This window comes from Oryctolagus cuniculus, chromosome 12 (assembly GCF_964237555.1).
Source record: "Oryctolagus cuniculus chromosome 12, mOryCun1.1, whole genome shotgun sequence".
NCBI lineage: Eukaryota > Metazoa > Chordata > Mammalia > Lagomorpha > Leporidae > Oryctolagus > Oryctolagus cuniculus.
Genome location: NC_091443.1, coordinates 109,474,653 through 109,492,148, shown reverse-complemented (window position 1 = coordinate 109,492,148; position 17,496 = coordinate 109,474,653). Strand labels below are relative to the sequence as shown.

At 62.1% G+C, this 17,496-nt stretch overlaps 2 protein-coding genes across 9 annotated transcripts in view; one reads left to right on the top strand and one right to left on the bottom strand.

The window, feature by feature from the left end:
* Window positions 1-291: 291 nt before the first annotated feature.
* STOML1 (stomatin like 1) lies at window positions 292-4,806 on the bottom strand. Of its 2 annotated transcripts, none has more exons than XM_070053423.1 (7): window positions 4,586-4,806; window positions 3,867-3,973; window positions 3,473-3,622; window positions 3,090-3,293; window positions 1,889-2,063; window positions 1,324-1,533; window positions 292-937 (listed from the first exon to the last, which is right to left on the bottom strand). In XM_070053423.1, exons 1-7 carry the CDS (start codon window positions 4,716-4,718, stop codon window positions 744-746), a joined length of 1,173 nt encoding a protein of 390 aa, XP_069909524.1. In that variant the 5' UTR covers window positions 4,719-4,806; the 3' UTR covers window positions 292-743. The 2 variants fall into 2 exon arrangements, with proteins under 2 accessions (XP_069909524.1, XP_069909523.1); XM_070053422.1 differs by having other exon boundaries at window positions 1,324-1,536; window positions 4,586-4,805.
* A 1,270-nt stretch (window positions 4,807-6,076) lies between these two features.
* PML (PML nuclear body scaffold) overlaps window positions 6,077-17,496 on the top strand; it is a 35,196-nt gene continuing 23,776 nt past the window's right edge. For all 7 annotated transcript variants that reach the window (XM_070053415.1, XM_070053419.1, XM_070053417.1 and 4 more), the window contains exons 1-2: window positions 6,077-6,270; window positions 7,606-8,069. In XM_070053415.1, the coding sequence (XP_069909516.1) occupies window positions 6,142-6,270; window positions 7,606-8,069 (593 nt within the window). In that variant the 5' untranslated portion in view covers window positions 6,077-6,141. The remainder of the gene's footprint in view (window positions 6,271-7,605; window positions 8,070-17,496) is intronic.

Below are 17,496 nucleotides of genomic sequence, written 5' to 3'. Positions count from 1 at the left end.
GACTCATCTTCGTGGCTGTGGAGTTCCCCCCAAGTCTCTCGAGGAGGGAGGCGTCACGTCTCAGACGGCAGCTGTCCCACGTCCCTGTGCTGGCCCGAGCCCGGCCGTGGTGCCGGCCCAGGCACAGCTGCAGGTGACGCTGGCTCCTTGCCCCCGAGTCCTGTCCTAAACGTGAGCCAGGTCCTGTGGGAGCCCAGCTCCGGCCTGATCCTGCCCCGCTGACACCAGCGGACCCCTGGCCTGCCCCAGGCCCCACGGCCTGCTCTTTCTACCTCCTCCTCCTCTCCCACGCACTGTCAACACCACATTTATTTGTCTGAGGCTTCCAAGAACACAGGGCCCTTCCACATGCTTCCCTGGCCAGCCTGTCCAGCATGCAAGGCTGGGGACAGGGCCAGGAGCCTCAGGGCCAACCCACCGGCCGGGGCCTGACCGCAGGGGCTCTCCCCGGCCCCCAGCACCCCTCAGAGCACAGGGCCTGACCCATGTGTCCGTGCAGCCTGCCTGTCCAGTCCGATGCAGGCTCTCCCCTGGGCCCTGCAGCCAGCTCAGGGCTGGGCACTGGCGAAAGCTGGTCCCAAGAACCACCGTCGGTGAGAAGCAGGGGCTCCACCCAAGGGCCCCACCCTCGGGCTCCCTGATGCTTCTTGGGCCTCGCTTCTCCCGTGCAGAGGCTGCCGCTGCCTCCAAGAGGCCCCCGCTTGCTGCCAGCCCAGCCTGGGCCACGGGTGTCCGCCACGGTGCTACTTCAGGGCCCTGAGCACCGCCTCCAGCTTCATGGCCACGGCCAGGTCGCCTTTCACCTTCAGCCGCCCGCTCATGTAGGCGCCCAGGGGCCTCAGCTCCCTGCACAGCAGGGCCCGCAGGTCCGCCTCCGCCATCTCCACCACCACGTCCGGCGCGCAGTCGGGCACACCACGCCCCACCTTCCCTGGGCCTGCGGGGGAGGACGGGGCCTGAGTAGGGACGGCGCTGGGAGCAGGGGGACCAGCAGTCCCACGGCACCAAGGGACAGCACCGCTCTAACACCCCGGGGCTCGCGTTCTGTTGGCTGCGTGACCGCTTGGTGTCGTGGTCGGCCTATCTGGAAAGTGGGCGGGAAGACAATCCTCCCCACTACAGGTTCCCGGGAAGCAGCGGGTGCGAGGCCGGGCGCGTCGCGGGCTCTCGGTATGGGAGGCCCGGCCTGTGAGCGCCCCACGGACCACGGGGAGACCGAGGCTCGGGAGCGGGGTCTGAGCCCGGCTGCCCTGGACTCACCCCAAACTGCGGGCAGGGGCTGGGTCCCCACGTGGTGGTGGGGGCAGGGGAGGGCAGCTGTACCTGCGCTGAGGTCCAGGAAGTAGGCGCTCTGGGTGCCGCCGGGCAGGCCGATGTTGAACTGGTAGCAGGCACCGACCTGGCTGACCAGGGCTTCGGACAGGAAGGGCTGCAGGGCAGTCAGCAGCCCCTCGGCCACAGGCTCCTTCGGGCTGGGCCCGGCTGCAGCCTGCGGGGCAGGCGGCTCCACCTCGCTCACCATCTCCAGGGTGTCTGCTGGGGAGCCAGGCAGGGAACGCTGGGTCACGCGTGGTCAAGGCCAGCGTCCCTGTGGCCTCTGGACCTTTGGGGGCAGCCTCCTCTTCCACCCCCTTCAGGCCTGTTCGACTTCTTCCTCCTCCGCTGCCCGGCTTTTCTGCCTGAACCCCCAAACCCCACGGCTGGGCTATCCCGGCCCTGGAGATAAGGCTCCTTCCAGCTACGCCATGGGGACTGTCGCTGCCTCCCACGGGGCCACCAAAGGCCTCTGTGTGCGGCCTCAGCTCCCGCCGGCTCCTCCCTGCAGAGTGGCCCCTGCTGGACCTCAGGGTGCCAGCAGTGCCTCCCCTCCCCTGCCCCACCTCCTCACCTGGCCCCGGGGGCGGGGCGCCTCCCCCCAGGAGGTGCAGGGCCAGCTGCTGCAGGGTGCTGTCCAGGCTGGGCGCGGCCGGGCCGTCCTGGGGCGGCTGCAGCACGGACTCCAGCGCCAGCTCCACACGGTCCACCTCCAGGCCCCAGGCCCTGGTCACGTCATTCATCTCCAGCTGCGGGGTGCGTGGGGAGAAGGGAGCCACTCAGCCGCGCTCTCCTCAGCACCTGGGGCCGCACCTGCCCGTGAGACACTCCCGCCAGGGCCCAGGTGGAGGGCAGCGGCGACCCAGCCGTGGCAGTACTGGGGTGCTGAGCACCCAGCAGAGGGGTAATGCCGGCAGGAGCGGGGACGCTCCAGAGAGCAGGATGGCCCCACGGGAGAGCCCGGATAGCCAGTGAGCCTTGAGCCACGTGGCTGGTGGCCTGGGGAATGCGCTCGGCCGTCTCTGCTCTTCTGAGGCCCCATGGAGGGGACACGGCCAGCTGGCCCCGCAGCGAGGCCCTCCAGGTGGCCGCGCAGCCCTGGGGGTGTGGGGACCAAGGCGGACAAACTGGGGGTGAGGGGCTGTGCAGCTGGGATGCGCTCAGCTCGGCAGGGCTCTAGGAGGCAGGGGGAGCGAGGGCACAGGTGGGAAGAGACCACGGGCCCCCGCGGGCAGAAGTGCAGCAGGGCCGGGCAGTGACCGCGGGGGAGTCTAATGCTGCCTCCACACACATGGAGAGGAGGCAGAACCTTCACTCTGCGTGGGGCAGCGGGTTAAGTCCCTGCTCGGGACGCAGAGTGCCTGGGTTCAAGTCCTGGCTCCTCCGCTTCCTGCTCATGCGCACGCTGGGAGGCAGCAGGTGAGGGTTCAGGTCTCGGGCCCTGCCACCCGCGCGGGAGACCTGGACGGAGTTCCTGGCCTCCCGGCTGCAGAGCCCTGGCTGTTGTGGACGTCTGGGGAGTGAGCCGGAGGGTGGATGATGAAACCAAGGAGACGGAACAGAGAGACGCCCGTGCTGGCTGTGAGCACGGGGACCCCAGCGGGGCCAGGGCTGGCAGAGGCCCCGCCTGCCCGTGAGAGCCGGGGGCCCTCGGCAGCCAGAGGCAGCGCCTGGGGATTCCCGCCCGGCCAGCCGCCCGCCTCGGCCCCACCCTGACTGCTCACAGGAGCCACGCTCCCACGACACGCGGGCACGGCCACGCGGGCACGGCCTACCAGGAGCTGGTCGCTGATCTTAAGCTTCTCCGTCTGGATCTCGCGCAGCGGCCGCTTGAGCAGGGCCTTGGTCATGGCGCTCTGGGCCGTCAGCCGCGTGGCCGCGTTCAGGTCCCTCACCGTCATCACCGACAGCACCGGGTCCCAGATGCGGAACTGCACGTCGGCCCCCACGGACAGCACGGCCCCGTCCTGGGAGGCCAGCTGCGGGGGGAGGCCACATGGGAGGTGACACTGGAGGGGACGGGGGCCGCCAGGACCGCCTTGCGTGACCCCCGCCCCCTCGCCTGGCGGCCAGCTCCTCTGGGGAGCACCCTCCTCCCGCCGCGCCCACGGGCCCCCCACCCAGGACGCATGGCCCACGCCGCCGCGGAGCCCCTGACCTTGCAGGGCGGGACGCTGAAGGCGCGGGTCCGCAGGTCCACCCTCTGGAAGGAGTCGATGAACGGCAGGAGCAGGACCATGCCCGGCCCCTGGGGCGTCCGGATGCGTCCCAGCCGGAACACCACCATGCGCTCGTAGGTGGGCACAATCTGCAGGGCGGCCGCGCACGGCGTGGGAAGGGTCAGCCCAGGGCCGGCCAAGGACGCCCTCCCAGCCCTCGCCTCCGTCCGCCAGGCCCTCTCACTCCACCGCTGGCGTCCAGACCTGGGGACCTGGGAGGGTTCGTCTCTCCCTCTGCCTGGCGCCCCGTGCGCCTCCGTGTCCTCACGTGGAGGCGCGGATGGACACCCTGGCCTCGCTGGGGGAGGGGCGGAGGGCGGGGCCGGGCCTCACCTTCAGGGCGAACCAGCCGGAGATGGGGAAGGTGAGCAGCAGCAGCAGGAAGCCCAGGAAACTGACCAGGCCGTGGCAGAGGCAGGAGGGCCAGCTCTGGGGTGCGTCTGGGGCCGAGGGAAGAGGCGGTCACGGAGCGCTCGGCCAAGGGCACCCGGGCCCGGCCCCTCCGCCCAGCCCCAGCCCCAGGCCGGCAGCCCTCGCAAGGCCTCCCCTCGCCCAGTGCACATCGCTGTCCACCTGCGCACAGCGGGCTCAGAGCCAGGGCGCCTGGCCGCAGCACCGCCTCTTGGACCTACAACCTCGGGGCCGCCTGTCCCTTCCTGGTCCTCGCTCTATTCTAATGCCCTGAGGGCCATTTCAGTTCCATCCCAGAAGCCCAAGCTCGGGGAGTCAGGGGTCTCGGCCCAGCCCTGGCCTCCGGCACGAGGTCACTTCCTGCCCTTTCCGCTCCCAGGCAGCCGCTGTTCTTTGGGGTCTGCACGGCAGCCAGGACAGGCGTCCTCACACGGGGGCCGTGGTCAGCACAGGACGGCCCCGGGAGGCGCCGCGCTACCCCCGCCCCAGGGCTGTGGTCAGGCTGAGCGGCGGACACCCGGCCCATGGGGCCTGGGGAGCCGCAAAGGGCTCTGCAGCAAGACGGGCCCAGGTAAGAGCCGAAGCTCTGGGGGCAGCAGGGGTCGCTCCTTCGGGGGGCTGGGGCGTGGGCGGCCACTCACCAGCCCCCGGCCCCACGCCGCCCCGCTCCGGGGACCAGCAGCCCTTCTGCGAGCCCAGAAAGCCGAAGCTCGACTGCTGGAAGCGGTCAAAGTCCCCGAGCGGCAGCGCCCGGTACCCAGACCTGCCGAGCATGGCTCCTGACAGGGGGGCGCGGCCAGCGCCGCTGACCGCCGGCCCCAACCCTCAGGCCCCGCCCCCGCGGCCGCCGCTTCCGGCTTCCCTTGCGCGGCCCCGGCCGTGGCCGGAGAGGAGGCAGCCCGGGCTGCTCCCGCCGTCGCACGGCGCCACCCAGCGCTGGGAGGACCGCACTGCGGCCGGGCCGTGGGGGTGTGGCCTGCTCCTGCTCTTGCTCCTGGCTGGTACTTGGCCTTAGATGGACGCTCCTCGAGGTGTCCACACAGCCCGGCTGGCTCGGGGTGGGTGGTGGCGTAGACAAGTCCCGGCTGGAGGAGCTGCTATAGAACCCCAGAATTGGCCGGCGCCGCAGCTCACTAGGCTAATCCTCCACCTTGCGGCGCCGGCACGCCGGGTTCTAGTCCCGGTCGGGGAGCCGGATTCTGTCCTGGTTGCCCCTCTTCCAGGCCAGCTCTCTGCTGTGGCCCGGGAGTGCAGTGGAGGATGGCCCAAGTGCTTGGGCCCTGCACCCCAAGGGAGACCAGGATAATGCCATCGGATCAGCGCGGTGTTGATCACCTCCTAGGTGGCCCCAGCCTCCCCTCCCCCCTAAGGAAGACACCCTAGGAGAATCCTCTCTCGCCCAGTCTGAAAACTTGGCAGGAATTTCACACTCAGCAGAAGAGGATAGGGGGAGGAAGATCTGGACCCCATGCCCTTCCAAGCACTGACCGCTCAGCATCTCCCCAGCTGCCCCTGGCCCAGCAGGTGCACTGCCTCCGTCAGGCTGTGTGACCTTGCTGTCCTCGGTCCGAGCGGCTAGAAGCCGTCTCTGATTCCGTCTGCAGAGGGGCCTGTCGGTCCCGACCGATGCCTGCCCCCGAGAGCTTGCTGCCTTGCTGCCCGCGCCTCTCTGTCTCACGCCTGAGTCCTTCCTGGCAGAAGAACTCTGTCCCAGCCGCGTCCGCTCCGGGATGTCAGCTACAGGGGCACGGGATGAATCAACAGGGGGTAGAGATGCATCCCGGACGCCAAAGGCGGGAGAGCTGGGGGCGACAGTGCTGCAACGAGAGGAAATGCAGGCTGGGACCCCATAAACCGACATCAAAGGGCGTTCCGAGCTCTCCAAGCCCTGAGTCTCCAGTGACCAGCCCCCTCTCCAGCCCAGCCGGGGCTGCAGCCTGGGGTCTCCGAGGACATGGTCAGCTCCTGGGTGGCCTGTGTCCCCAATACCCCTGCTGGGGCTGGGCCAGAGCTGCAGGAGCTGTGATCAAAGTGGAAAGTCCCCCAGCCCCAGTCGCGACCCCTCCCCGCGCCCCAAGTCACTTCCTCCCGAGAGGCGGGCCCTGGCCGGCGCCTCCCCTTTGGCCTGACTCAGCCTCTCGTGCCGTTTCTCCCGCCCTCCCCGATGCAGACGGAGAATCGAAAGTGAACCGGACCCATGCAGCAGGATCCCGCGCCCGCCGGGTCCCCGGGCTCCCAGCGCGACGCCGGCCCGACCCGCACCCCTACCATGGCGTCCCCGGAGTTGCGCTCCGAAGGTGCCCCACGTAGCCCCAGCCCCGCAGAGGTACTGCGCTCACATGGCGGGGGAGGGGGTCGCTGGGAGGTGGGGGAGGAGGGGGGATAGGTGGGAAGAGGGGGGTGCAACGGGAGACTTGGCCAAGTACCTCAAAGAGTGCACCAGGACAAAGGACCAGGCACCAAAAGAGGTGCCCGGCCTCTCGCCTGGGGCCCGCGTGGGAAAGGGAGGGGACTAGCAACTCCAAGTTCCCAAGTTGGAGGTGGAAGTCGGCGGCCCGGTGGGCGCCCGGAACAGGTGAATGGGCAGGGGCCGCGCGGCTTCTGTGATCTCTTTCCGGAAGCCTCCAGGTGACCTGCTGGGAACCCCCTTCCCGCCTGCGCCCCACCTCCCCCACACACCCACAGGCACTGTGCGGTTGGCTGGCTCTGGGAACGCTCGGAAGCACGGCCTTGCGTTATTACAGCCAAGAATCGGTGGCTTAGCAGTGCTAGTTAGCACTAAGTTAGCACCGTTAGCACCGACTAGTTAGCACTGCCTAGTGCCAGGTGATAGATGAAGTACTTCCGGGGCTGCACTTTTTTTATATATATATGTTGTGGCAAGAGAGACATCAGGAAGAAGTGACCAGTGACTCCCTCCTAAGTGAGCGCATTTCACCCTCGGCCACCCTGCCCCCCAAGTCCAGCTTTGTCGTCACCCTGGAAACTGTGCCCTGCACGCGGTAGCGCCTGGCTCCCGGGTCACCTCTAACCCACTTTCCCACTGTGAACGTGCCCGTCTGGGCTGTTTCTGTAAGCGGGCCCGAGTCGGGGTTTCTCTGCGTGTCTGGCGTAGTTTGTTCAGCGTGATGTCTTCAAGCTTCAGGCATCCAGAGTTCGTTCTGTCCCGGGGCTGCGTGAGGGACAGTCCCTTCACGTGCAGAACGCATTGCACTGCCCAGCTCTGGGTCGAGCGAGGCCTGGGTTCGCGCACCCGGCTGCTGGGAACGGTGCTGCTGTGTGCACACCCTGGGGTCCCAGGGGGCTGGTGGGCCTCTGTTTTCAGAGTTTGATAGTTAGGGATGGGAATTAGGGCTAAGGTGGCTCAGTGCTTAGCAGCTTTGGGGGGAACCCCCTATCTGTGTAGAAGGGGGTACCTGGCTCACCTACCATCCAGACTGAGCTCCGTGGAGGTGGAGGTGTGTCCTGGGTCACCGCTGGGTCTCAATGAGCACATGCTGAATAGATGGGGTACTTGGGTCGTGCGTGGAGCAATGACAGGGTGGCAGGGGATGGTCCGGTCCCCCCCCCCCAGCCACAGGGACGGATGGGCGGCTGCAGAGTGGGGACTCCTGGGACTTTTCCAGGCCTTACCTCCTCCCTGTTGTCCTCCCTCCCCCAGCAAGCCGAGGAGGAAGACTTCCAGTTCCTGCAGTGCCAGGGCTGCCACACCCAAGCCAAGTGCCCCAAGCTGCTGCCTTGCCTGCACACGCTGTGCTCGGGGTGCCTGGAGGCGCCGGGCCTGCACTGCCCCATCTGCCAGGGGCCCCGGGCCCTAGACGGGGCGCCCGTCCTGGACAACATCTTCTTCGAGAGTCTGCAGCGGCGCCTGGCCGTGCACCAGCAGGTGGTGGACATGCAGGCCGCCTGCACGCGCTGCAAGGAGCCCGCCGACTTCTGGTGCTTCGAGTGCGAGCAGCTCCTGTGCTCCGGGTGCTTCGAGGCGCACCAGTGGTTCCTGAAGCACGAGGCGCGGCCGCTGGCCGAGCTGCGCAGCCAGTCAGTGCTGCAGTTCCTGGAGAGCACCCGCAAGTCCAACAACATCTTCTGCTCCAACCCCAACCACCGCAGCCCGATGCTGACCAGGTGAGTGGCCCCGGCCGGGCGTGGGTGCTGGGTGGGGGCATGCCGGAGCTGCTGGGGGCCCGGGGTCTGCAGATCGGGGGGTCCGTGGTGGTGACCCCAGTGGGAGACACCTGTCACCAGACCGCCAGAGGCGCTGGATTCCAGGAGCAGGTGCAGCGGTCAGAGCCGGAGCACCGGCAGCCAGGGCAGACGCCACAGCAAAGACGACCAAATCAGGTCAGAACTACTGTATTAACCAGCAAGCTCCATTCTGTTTTTACGCATGTAACCATTCCTATGCAGAGTGGACAGTGAGAGAGAGAGACAGAGAGAAAGGTCTTCCTTTGCCGTTGGTTCACCCTCCAATGGCCGCCGCAGCCGGCACGCTTCGGCCGGCGCACTGCGCTGATCCGATGGCAGGAGCCAGGAGCCAGGTGCTTCTCCTGGTCTCCCATGGGGTGCAGGGACCAAGCACTTGGGCCATCCTCCACTGCACTCCCGGGCCACAGCAGAGAGCTGGACTGGAAGAGGGGCAACCAGGACAGAATCCGGCGCCCTGACCGGGACTAGAACCTGGTGTGCCGGCGCCGCAAGGCGGAAGATTAGCCTAGTGAGCCACGGCGCCGGCCACCAATAAGATTTATTTAAGAGAGCGAGAGAGTGAGAGAGAGGGCGCAGAGTCTCCGAGCTTCCGTCATCTGCTGGGGGAACTGTGCTGATGAGTTTGAGTATTTCAGTTTCCGTGGAGACCAGAGATTTGTAACATGTTCACAGAAAATGAGGGCTGTGAGAAGGCTGTGCGAGGACTCCCAAAATGTTTGCGCCAACAGAAGCGTGTCTTTTAACGCCCGTGTCCCAGGCGCGTTCGGAGAGCCCCCTCTCGGATGCAGATGAGAGAAGTCTCTGAGGGGTCCGTGTGCGTGGGAAGGGGCTCCTCCTCGCTCGGCAGGGTAGAGCTGTGCACCTGCTGACTGCCAGGGGCTGGGCTCTGCCTCCAGAGAGACTTCTGCACCAGCGGCGAGTCCCCGCTTCTGTCCCCCCTCCCTCACCACCTGCTGTCACTGGTTTCGGTTTTGTTTCTTTTGACGGGCGTGGTGCTTAGTGGCTGGTGTGTCTCCTCCTTGGTGGGTTACTAGGAGCTGCACTTGGGTTTGTTTGTTGTTGTTTTTTTTTCTTTCGAAGAGTGAGTGTAGCGCTTGTCTCCAGGCACCTGTGTGTTCCGATGCTGACCTTTGCCCTCTGCCTGGTGTGTGCAGCCAGGGGTGTGTCTGCGCTGAGCTGCCCACGCCCGCTCCAATCTGTCCCGCTACCTGGGTTTCAGGAGCTGTCCCCCATTCTTCCAAAAAAAGGTTTGCTTTTCTTTGGCTATTATAGTTGATGAGGTTTTTAAAAACTCGTGTATTCATTGAGATTTTGGTTTGCATTGCATTAAATCTGGGGAGAATTGGTTTCATCTCTTGTTACATCTTTTGGATTTTGTAGCTGTATTCAGATGGGTCTTAGACTCATACTTAAACTCTCAAAATGATTGAGAATGGGACCTTTTTAGTGATAATTTATGATTATCATGAGCATTCACTAAAGCTCATTGTGTATGTTCGTGTTATTCACCATCTTGTTGAGATTTTTATTAGTCCTAGCAGTTTTCTCTTAAAAAAAAGAAAAAGAGGGGCTGGAGATATAGTGTAGTGGGTAAAGCCTGCAGTGCCGGCATCCCATACAGGTGCTGGTTCAAGTCCCAGCCGCTGCACTTCCCATCCAGCTCTCTGCTGTGGCCTGGGAAAGCAGTGGAAGATGGCCCAAGTCCTTGGGCCCCTGCACCCTCGTGGGAGACCTGGAAGAAGCTCCTGGCTCCTGGCTTCTGGCTTTGGATCGGCGCAGCTCCGGCCGTTGACGTCATTTGGGGAATGAAACAATGGATGGAAGACCTCTCTCTCTCTCTCTCTCTGCCTCTCCTTCTCTCTGTGTAACTCTGACTTTCAAATAAATAAATAAATCTTTAAGAAAAAAAAGAGATTTATTTATTTATTTAGCAGGCAGAGCATCAGACGGAGGAAGAGACGGAGATCTTCCATCCACCGGTTCATCCCCCAAAGGCTACAGCAGCCCGGGCTGGGCCAGGAGCGGGGCCATGGAGCCTGGAATGCCATCCAGGTCTCCCACGAGAGTGGCAGGGGCCCAGGGACTTGGAATATCCACTCCCTTCCCAGGTGTATTAGTAGGGAGCTGATCGGAAGCGGCTCAGCCAGGACTCAAATGGGAAGCAGAGCTTCACGGCCGTGCCACGACACTGTCCCTGGTCCTAGTTAAAGTCGCCCCTAGGTTTGCTTCGATTTTCTAGGTAAGCTGAAACCGGTGCTTATACATGTTGCCACTTTGTATAGCTTTGTTTCGGGATCCAAACCTTCAAGAACAATACTGGGTACTAGTGGTTGGAAAAGTGACTTTAGCGCCTGTCTTTCATGAGAGAGGGTCTCAGGTTTCTCAGGCATAACGTCCCTTCATTTCCCCAGGTCAGTTTTCAAAATCTCATTAAGAACGTCCCTCCTGAGGCTGGCGTTCGGCTCCTCGCCTGGTCTGCGTCCTGGCTCCATTCCGGTTTCCCGTTTCCTGCTGATGTGCACCCTGGGGGTGGGTGAGGATGGCTCAAGCCCTTGGGCCCCTGCCACACCCCTGGGAGACTCCAGTGGAGCGCTGGGCTCTTGGCTTTGCCTGGCTGTTTCGGCATTCGGGGGAGTGAACCAGCAGGTGGGCGATCTCTGTCCGTCTCTCTCCTGCTTTCCATCAAACAAGGGAAGCTCTGGGAAGACTTCTTTGTGCGTGACAGATTCGCACTTGCCTCCAGCCCTAAATAATCCACGCCCAAGCGGCATGATTTGGACCCCCCTGCACCGCCACGGCGGGCATGGCTGCTCTAGCCAGCGAGAGAGCAGCATTCCTGTGCCATGGCGGGGTGAGTGGTTTAAAGCCTGACCGTGTCGCTCCAAAGTCAGGCCCACTCACTATGATGCGCATTGCATCACTTTACTCATGATTACTAGAAAAACTAGGGTTGCATCTTCTGCCTAGAGCCTCTGTACCATAAATAACCTTCCACTTCCTTCTGGTCACGAGTCAGTAACGATGCACCTACCCTTGGCGCTCTGTAGATTTAGAACTCGCCCATGGGGAGCGGCGGAGGGCAGGCAGCCTGGGGGCGTCTGCCCTGGGGGCTTTGGGGTTCGGGCTCAGCTCACACTGGCGTCCATTCTCTGCTGGTGATTGGTGCAGCTGTGTGTGGGAGGTCCCAACCCGCATTATGGAAGGCTCTGCAGCGCTGGAGGAAGACTGGGTCTCTCTGCTTGCAGCCGCGTGTGTGGTTTTGTTTATCTGATGGTTTGTTATTTGAAAGACAGAGAGAGAGAGAGCGAGCGAGAGAGCGAGAGCGCGCTCCCATCCACTCAGTCATTCCCCACATGCTTGAACACAGCTGGGGCTGGGTCAGGCTGCAGCCGAGAGTCAGGAATTCAGTCCAGGTCTCCTATGTGGGTGACAGAAATGCAATGACTTGAGCCATCCCTGCTGCCTCCCAGGGCCTGCACGAGCAGGGAGCTGGAGCCAGGAGCCGGAGTCCAGATGTGGACTTAACCGCTCTGCCAGATACCTGCCCCTGGGTGCGTGGATTTTTGTTTTTCAGTTTTACTTGAAAAGCAGAGAGAAGGAGAGAGAGCCAGCCAGCCAGAGTTCTTCCATCTGCTGGTTCACTCCCCAGATGCCTGCAACAGCTGGGGCTGGATTGAGATTGAAGCTGGGAGCCTAGCACTCCAAGTGGGTCTCCCACATGGGTGGCAGGGACCCAGGGACTTGAGCCAGCACCTGCTGCTTCCCGTGGTGTGCATAAGCAGGGAGCTGGGATTGGGAGTGGCACTGGCACTGGACCTACGCACCATGATATGGGAAGAGGGCATCCCGAGCTGCGTCTTGACCGCCATACCACGGGCCCGGCTCCACACGCCCTTGGCCCACCGTCTTCTGCACTGCACTGCCCGGCACAGGGCAGCTGTGCAGGGGCAGATAGAAGAGGGAGGGTGGGCACACAGGCTGTGGTCTCAGACAGGGCCACCTGTGCAGCCCGGGTTGGTGGAGCAGGCAGCTCCCTAGAGACTGCCACCCTTCCTAGGACAGGGGTTAGAAGAGAGAAAGGCCATGGAGAGGAGGGGCTGTGTGTGCTGGGGAGGGGGCTTGGAGTGATTTCTAGAACATTCCATCACTCAGTTGCTCCTGCGTCCCCCAGTTCCCATACTGCAGAATCCAGTGGGAAAGGGCTCTGCTGGAAACCCAGTGATGGGTGTCACAGCAGGGGTGAGACCGATGAGGGCCCCGTCTCTCCCCTGGGACTCTGACACAGTGGGTGGCTTTGGGAGCAGGGGACCCACCTTTCTGTTGTTACTTTTTGCCTGAGGGCATCTGCCATCAGCCCACAGGAACAGAAGCAGAGAACCTGGGTGGGGAAAAGGGGGCCCCGCAGGGAGGCTGAGACCTACAAGAAGGCGGAGGTGGAGAGGCAGGGAGGAGGCGCAGGCCTCACCCCTCCTGGGCCTGTCCCGCCTGGAGGAGGTCCACCGCGTGGGGGCTTTGCATCCACGAGGGAAGGTGCGGCCTGCAGGGGGGGTCTGGGTGCTGGATCCGGCACGGCAGGCTAGGGAGAGGAGAGTTCGTCCAGGGCCGTCACCAAGCCTGCGACAGAAGGAGCCCGGGTGGTAGCTGCATAGACAGAACGGGAGACTTCCCTGGCATGTTTTCCAAGGGCTGAGGGCACGATCTGGGGGCGGAGTCCGCAAGACCAGAGGCTGCAGCGACTGAGCCACTCGGGCCGTGACACGCAGCATGGACTCCACGGTGTGTGTTGTGGTTGACAGCTGCTGGCAGGTGCATACGGTTCTCTGGCCTTGAGGTCTGGCCCCACTGGGAGCTTCTGTCTGTGACTGTAGTGCATGTGTGTGCGTGTGCAAGTGTGCGCGAGTGTGCACGTGTGTGCATGCATGTGTGCGTGGGGGGGGTGCTGGCCTCCACGGCAGGGACCCTCAGATCCGTGCTGTGGCTGTTTGAAGGAGAAGTGTAGGTGGGAGGCGGGGAATTGAGCTCTGCTTAGAAGATGCTGCTCTTGGCCGGCGCCGCGGCTCACTAGGCTAATCCTCCGCCTTGCAGCGCCGGCACACCGGGTTCTAGTCCCGGTCGGGGCTCCAGATTCTGTCCCGGTTGCCCCTCTTCCAGGCCAGCTCTCTGCTGTGGCCCGGGAGTGCAGTGGAGGATGGCCCAAGTGCTTGGGCCCTGCACCCCATGGCAGACCAGGAGAAGCACCTGGCTCCTGCCATCGGATCAGCGCAGTGCGCCAGCCGCAGCAGCCATTGGAGGGTGAACCAACGGCAAAAGAAGGCCTTTCTCTCTGTCTCTCTCTCTCTCTCACTGTCCACTCTGCCTGTCAAAAAAAAAAAAATGCTGCTCTCTTTCTGTCAGTTTCTACCAAAAAAAATCCAGTGCGTTAGTGACAGATTTTTAGGTGGCTTCAGGAAAAAACAAACAAACAAACGGTGACTTGCATAAATAAGTAGGAGCAGGGCCGGCCTCTGCCTGACAGACCAGAGCTTCTGCTTGGGTCGCCAGGGGGAGCTTTCTCTGCGACCTGGCTGCTCCCTGCGCGCCAGCGCTTTCCCCTCGCGGTCCCCATGGGATTGGAGAAGCTCCAGCAGCCACTGCTGTCTGGGGTGGGAGGGGGAGTGAGAAGCTCCCGGATCCCAGGCTGAGGCCCGCAGGGGTCACACGCTCCCTAGAGGTCATGGGCCGAGGACCTTTACTGTATCTCAGGAACAGGTCCCACCCCCACAGCAGGTGCAAGCAAAGATGGACGCTCAGTCCAGGCGTGTGCAGGGTGGCTGGACAGAGGCCCGGGCGCAGGGCACAAGTTTGCAGGTCAGTGCCCCGGGGGGCCCTGTCCGGGTTGGATTATCCCACCCTGGGTAGCACGTGCAGTGCTGCTCTGCCTGGGCTCCTGCACCTCCCCCAAAGGCCCTGGGGATCCCAGAACTGTCCCCTGTGCAAATGAGGCAGCGATGGTGGGAGCTGAACAGGAGCCTGGGCTGTAGAACTGGCAGCCTGCCCCTCCTCACGCCCAGGCATCCGGCTGGCGTTACCGAAGGGCTGCTGTGTATCCTATCTCTTAGCTTTCTCTTATCAAATGCAGGCCTGCTGTGCACGTTCAACTTCATTGCCCTTGACTTTCAGGGAAGAACAGGGAGCCACAGTGAAATGAGATTCGTTAAACCTCAAAGAAACGTTTCCTCCTGGTACAATATCTTGCAGGAGTAGGTATAAAACAAAAATGACTACGACAGGAGGAGGAGGAGGGAGGGGTCGTGGTGCTGCAGGCTAAGCCACTGCTTGTAACGCGGGCATCCCGTGTGAGGGTCCCTTCTGTGCCCCTTCACACCCAGCCCACTGCTAATGTACCTGGGACGCAACAGAAGATGGCCCAGGTGCTTGGGCCCCTGCACCCACGTGGGAGACCCAGAAGAAGCTCCTGGCTTCGGCTTGGCCCAGCCCCGGCCGTTGCAGTCATTTGGGGAGTGAAGCAGCAGATGGAAGACCTCTCTCTTTCTGTCCCTCTCTCTCTCTCACTGATTTTCAAATAAATAAATCCTTACTAGGAAGACACGCAGGGGTGGGCGTCATTGTCATTGCTTTGATGAAGAGCTCCTGTTTAGAAGAGGGGGAGCTGACTCCCCCTGTGGACGCTCGGCTCGTGGCCTCCACCCTCCCGGCTTCGGTCCCAGTGCCCAGCACTGCTGCTTTCATTCGGACACCACTTTTGCCAAAGTCTGTGTTTGGGTTGAGTTCTGCTGTCGATAAGAGGGTTTGTTTTCTAGGAAGGACTCGTGTGTTCTCAGTTCTTTGCATCTCTTGGTGCTGCTCCCACGTATTGGCATGACACCCAGGGCAGGGCTATTCCTGGGCCACACCCCTTCCCTTCAGAACCTTCTAGACTTCAGGCACTGTCTTCCAGCACCGAATGTTCACGAGGGACGGACTTGGGCCAGAGCGATCGACATTTTCTGTCTTGGTGCCTGAGGAGAGTTCTTATTCTCGAAGTTTACGTGTTACCCACACCGTCTGGGTGTCAGGCGCTCGGCATCAGTGCCTCTGGGGCAGGCGTGGTTACAGCAAGAAATTGCCTCTTCCTCTTCCTCCTCCTCCTCCTCCTCCTTCTCCTCCATCTTCCTCATTTTCCTCTTTTTCTTGCTGTCGCCACTTGCATTGCAATTTATAATTTACTCATTTTAGATGTTTTTGGTTTAGTAATCTAACAGTATTTCTACAACTGGGGGGTCAATTTATTAAATGCTATTGAATGAGTAACCAAGACTAGAACCATTATATGTGTTCAAAGCTATATGAAAATAATTTTATACACGTTTTTACGGAAGTACTTCAGAATAGGGGTGGGCCTTTGGCCCACTGCCGGCCCCTTAACCATACTGTCAATGGTGGCTACTCTGATGTGATATCTGCCAAGGAGAATTCTCCCTTCCATATTCACTGACTTTTCAAAGAAACCATTCTCCATTTGATCAGTTTATTCTTTTCTTTTCTTTTTTTTTTTTTAGGATTTATTTATTTTATTTGAAAGAGTTACACAGAGAGAGAAGGAGAGGCGGGGGTGGGGGAGGGTCTTCCATCCGCTGGTTCACTATTCAGTTGGCCGCAATGGCTGGAGCTGCGCTGATCCAAAGCCAGGACCAGGAGCTTCTTCCAGGTCTCCCATGTGGGTGCAGGGGCCCAAGCACTTGGGCCATCTTCCACTGCTTTCCCAGGCCACAGCAAAGAGCTGCATTGGAAGTGGAGCAGCCGGGACTTTAACTGGTGTCCATATGGGATGCCAGCGCTGCAGGCGGCGGCTGAACCCACTGCACCACAGCACTGGCCCTGATCAGTTTATTCTTTCGCATGAAACTTAAAATGACTTGGTTCTATTTCAAAATCTCATTCACAGGGCTGGCGCTGTGGCACAGCGAGTGAAGCAGCTGCCTGGGATGCCAGATCCCATGTGGGTTCCAGTTCAAGTCCCGGCTGCTCCACTTCTGATCCAGCTCCCTGCTGATACACCTGGGAAAGCAGGGAAGATGGCCCAAGTAGTGCTTGGGCCCCTACACCCACGCGGGAGAAATGAATGGAGCGCCTAGCCCCTGGCTTTGGCCTGGCCCAGCCCTGGCCATTGGGGTCATCTGGGGAGTGAACCAGCGGATGAAGATCTCTCTTTCTCTCTGTCCCAAGAATAAAAAAAAAAATTCATAACCAGATGCAAATTGCTTTAAATCCTGGCATTAACCTGAAGGGAATGAACCTTTTCCTACACTTTTCTGTGTGGCAGGCTTCATCGCTCCCTTCCTGTAAATCATCCGGGTTGCTTGTCGGGGCGGTGTCGGTATTTCGTAAGGTTTCGTGAGTCGCTGTTGTGAATGGAGTGTGCTGCCTCTCCCCCACCCCACAGTCCTCCTCATTTGCTCTGCGGGGAGAGTGGAGCTGTGTTTCACTTCCTCCGTTCTGAGGCAGTCCTGCCCCTTTGTGGAGCAGGTGCCGGGGAAGTCGCCCAGCAGCACGCAGGGGACAACCATTCGGCCCGGCCGGGGGTCAGCGCCTGTGTCTGTGTCACCGGGCTCCTCGTGCCAGGTGCCCAGCTCACCGGCACCTCCCCCAGGTGCCAGGCACACAGCAGGTGCTCAGTGAATGCCCCTGGAGGCCATTCCTGGCCTAGGTGGCGCCCCCTCGAGGGTCACTCCACTCCATTCAGGGTCTGGCCTCAGTCTTAGCAGAGGGCTGGGGACTCTGACAGGGCGCCTGATTCAGGCTGGGCAGCTCCAGGCCTGCTGCCGTTGTCCCTTCCAGATGGAGGGCGCGGGGGCAGGTTCCCCAGGGGACCCCATTCGGGGCCAGGGGTCTTTTTTTTTTGACAGGCAGAGTTAGACAGTGAGAGAGAGAGAGAGAGAAAGGTCTTCCTTCCGTTGGTTCACCCCTCAAATGGCTGCTATGGCTGGCGCTGCGCCTGAAGCCAGGAGCCAGGTACTTCTCCTGGTCTCCCATGGGGTGCAGGGCCCAAGCACTTGGGCCATCCTCCACTGCACTCCCTGGCCACAGCAGAGAGCTGGCCTGGAAGAGGAGCAACCGGGACAGAATCCGGCGCCCCGACCGGGACTAGAACCCTGTGTGCCGGTGCCGCTAGGCAGAGGATTAGCCTAGTGAGCCGCGGCGCCGGCCCAGGGAACTTAAAATTAGGACCCCGCTGCAGCTTTGGTCCTGATCTCCTGTCTAGCCAGCTGGCCCTGTGGGCCCTCCCAGGCCTGGCACAGCCTGAGCTGTTGTGGGCATCTGGGGAGTGAGCTGGGGATGGAGGATGCCCAGAGCCCGCCCGCCTGCA

Excerpts from the sequence above, each read along its gene's own strand:
- STOML1 (XM_070053422.1), bottom strand. The coding sequence starts at position 4,718 with ATGCTCGGCAGGTCTGGGTACCGGGCGCTGCCGCTCGGGGACTTTGAC. Across the intron at positions 3,294-3,472 it reads TCAGCGTCCCGCCCTGCAAG|CTGGCCTCCCAGGACGGGGC; the intron begins GTCAGGGGCTCC and ends CTCCCCCCGCAG. Across the intron at positions 938-1,323 it reads CTTCCTGGACCTCAGCGCAG|GCCCAGGGAAGGTGGGGCGT; the intron begins GTACAGCTGCCC and ends CCTCCCCCGCAG.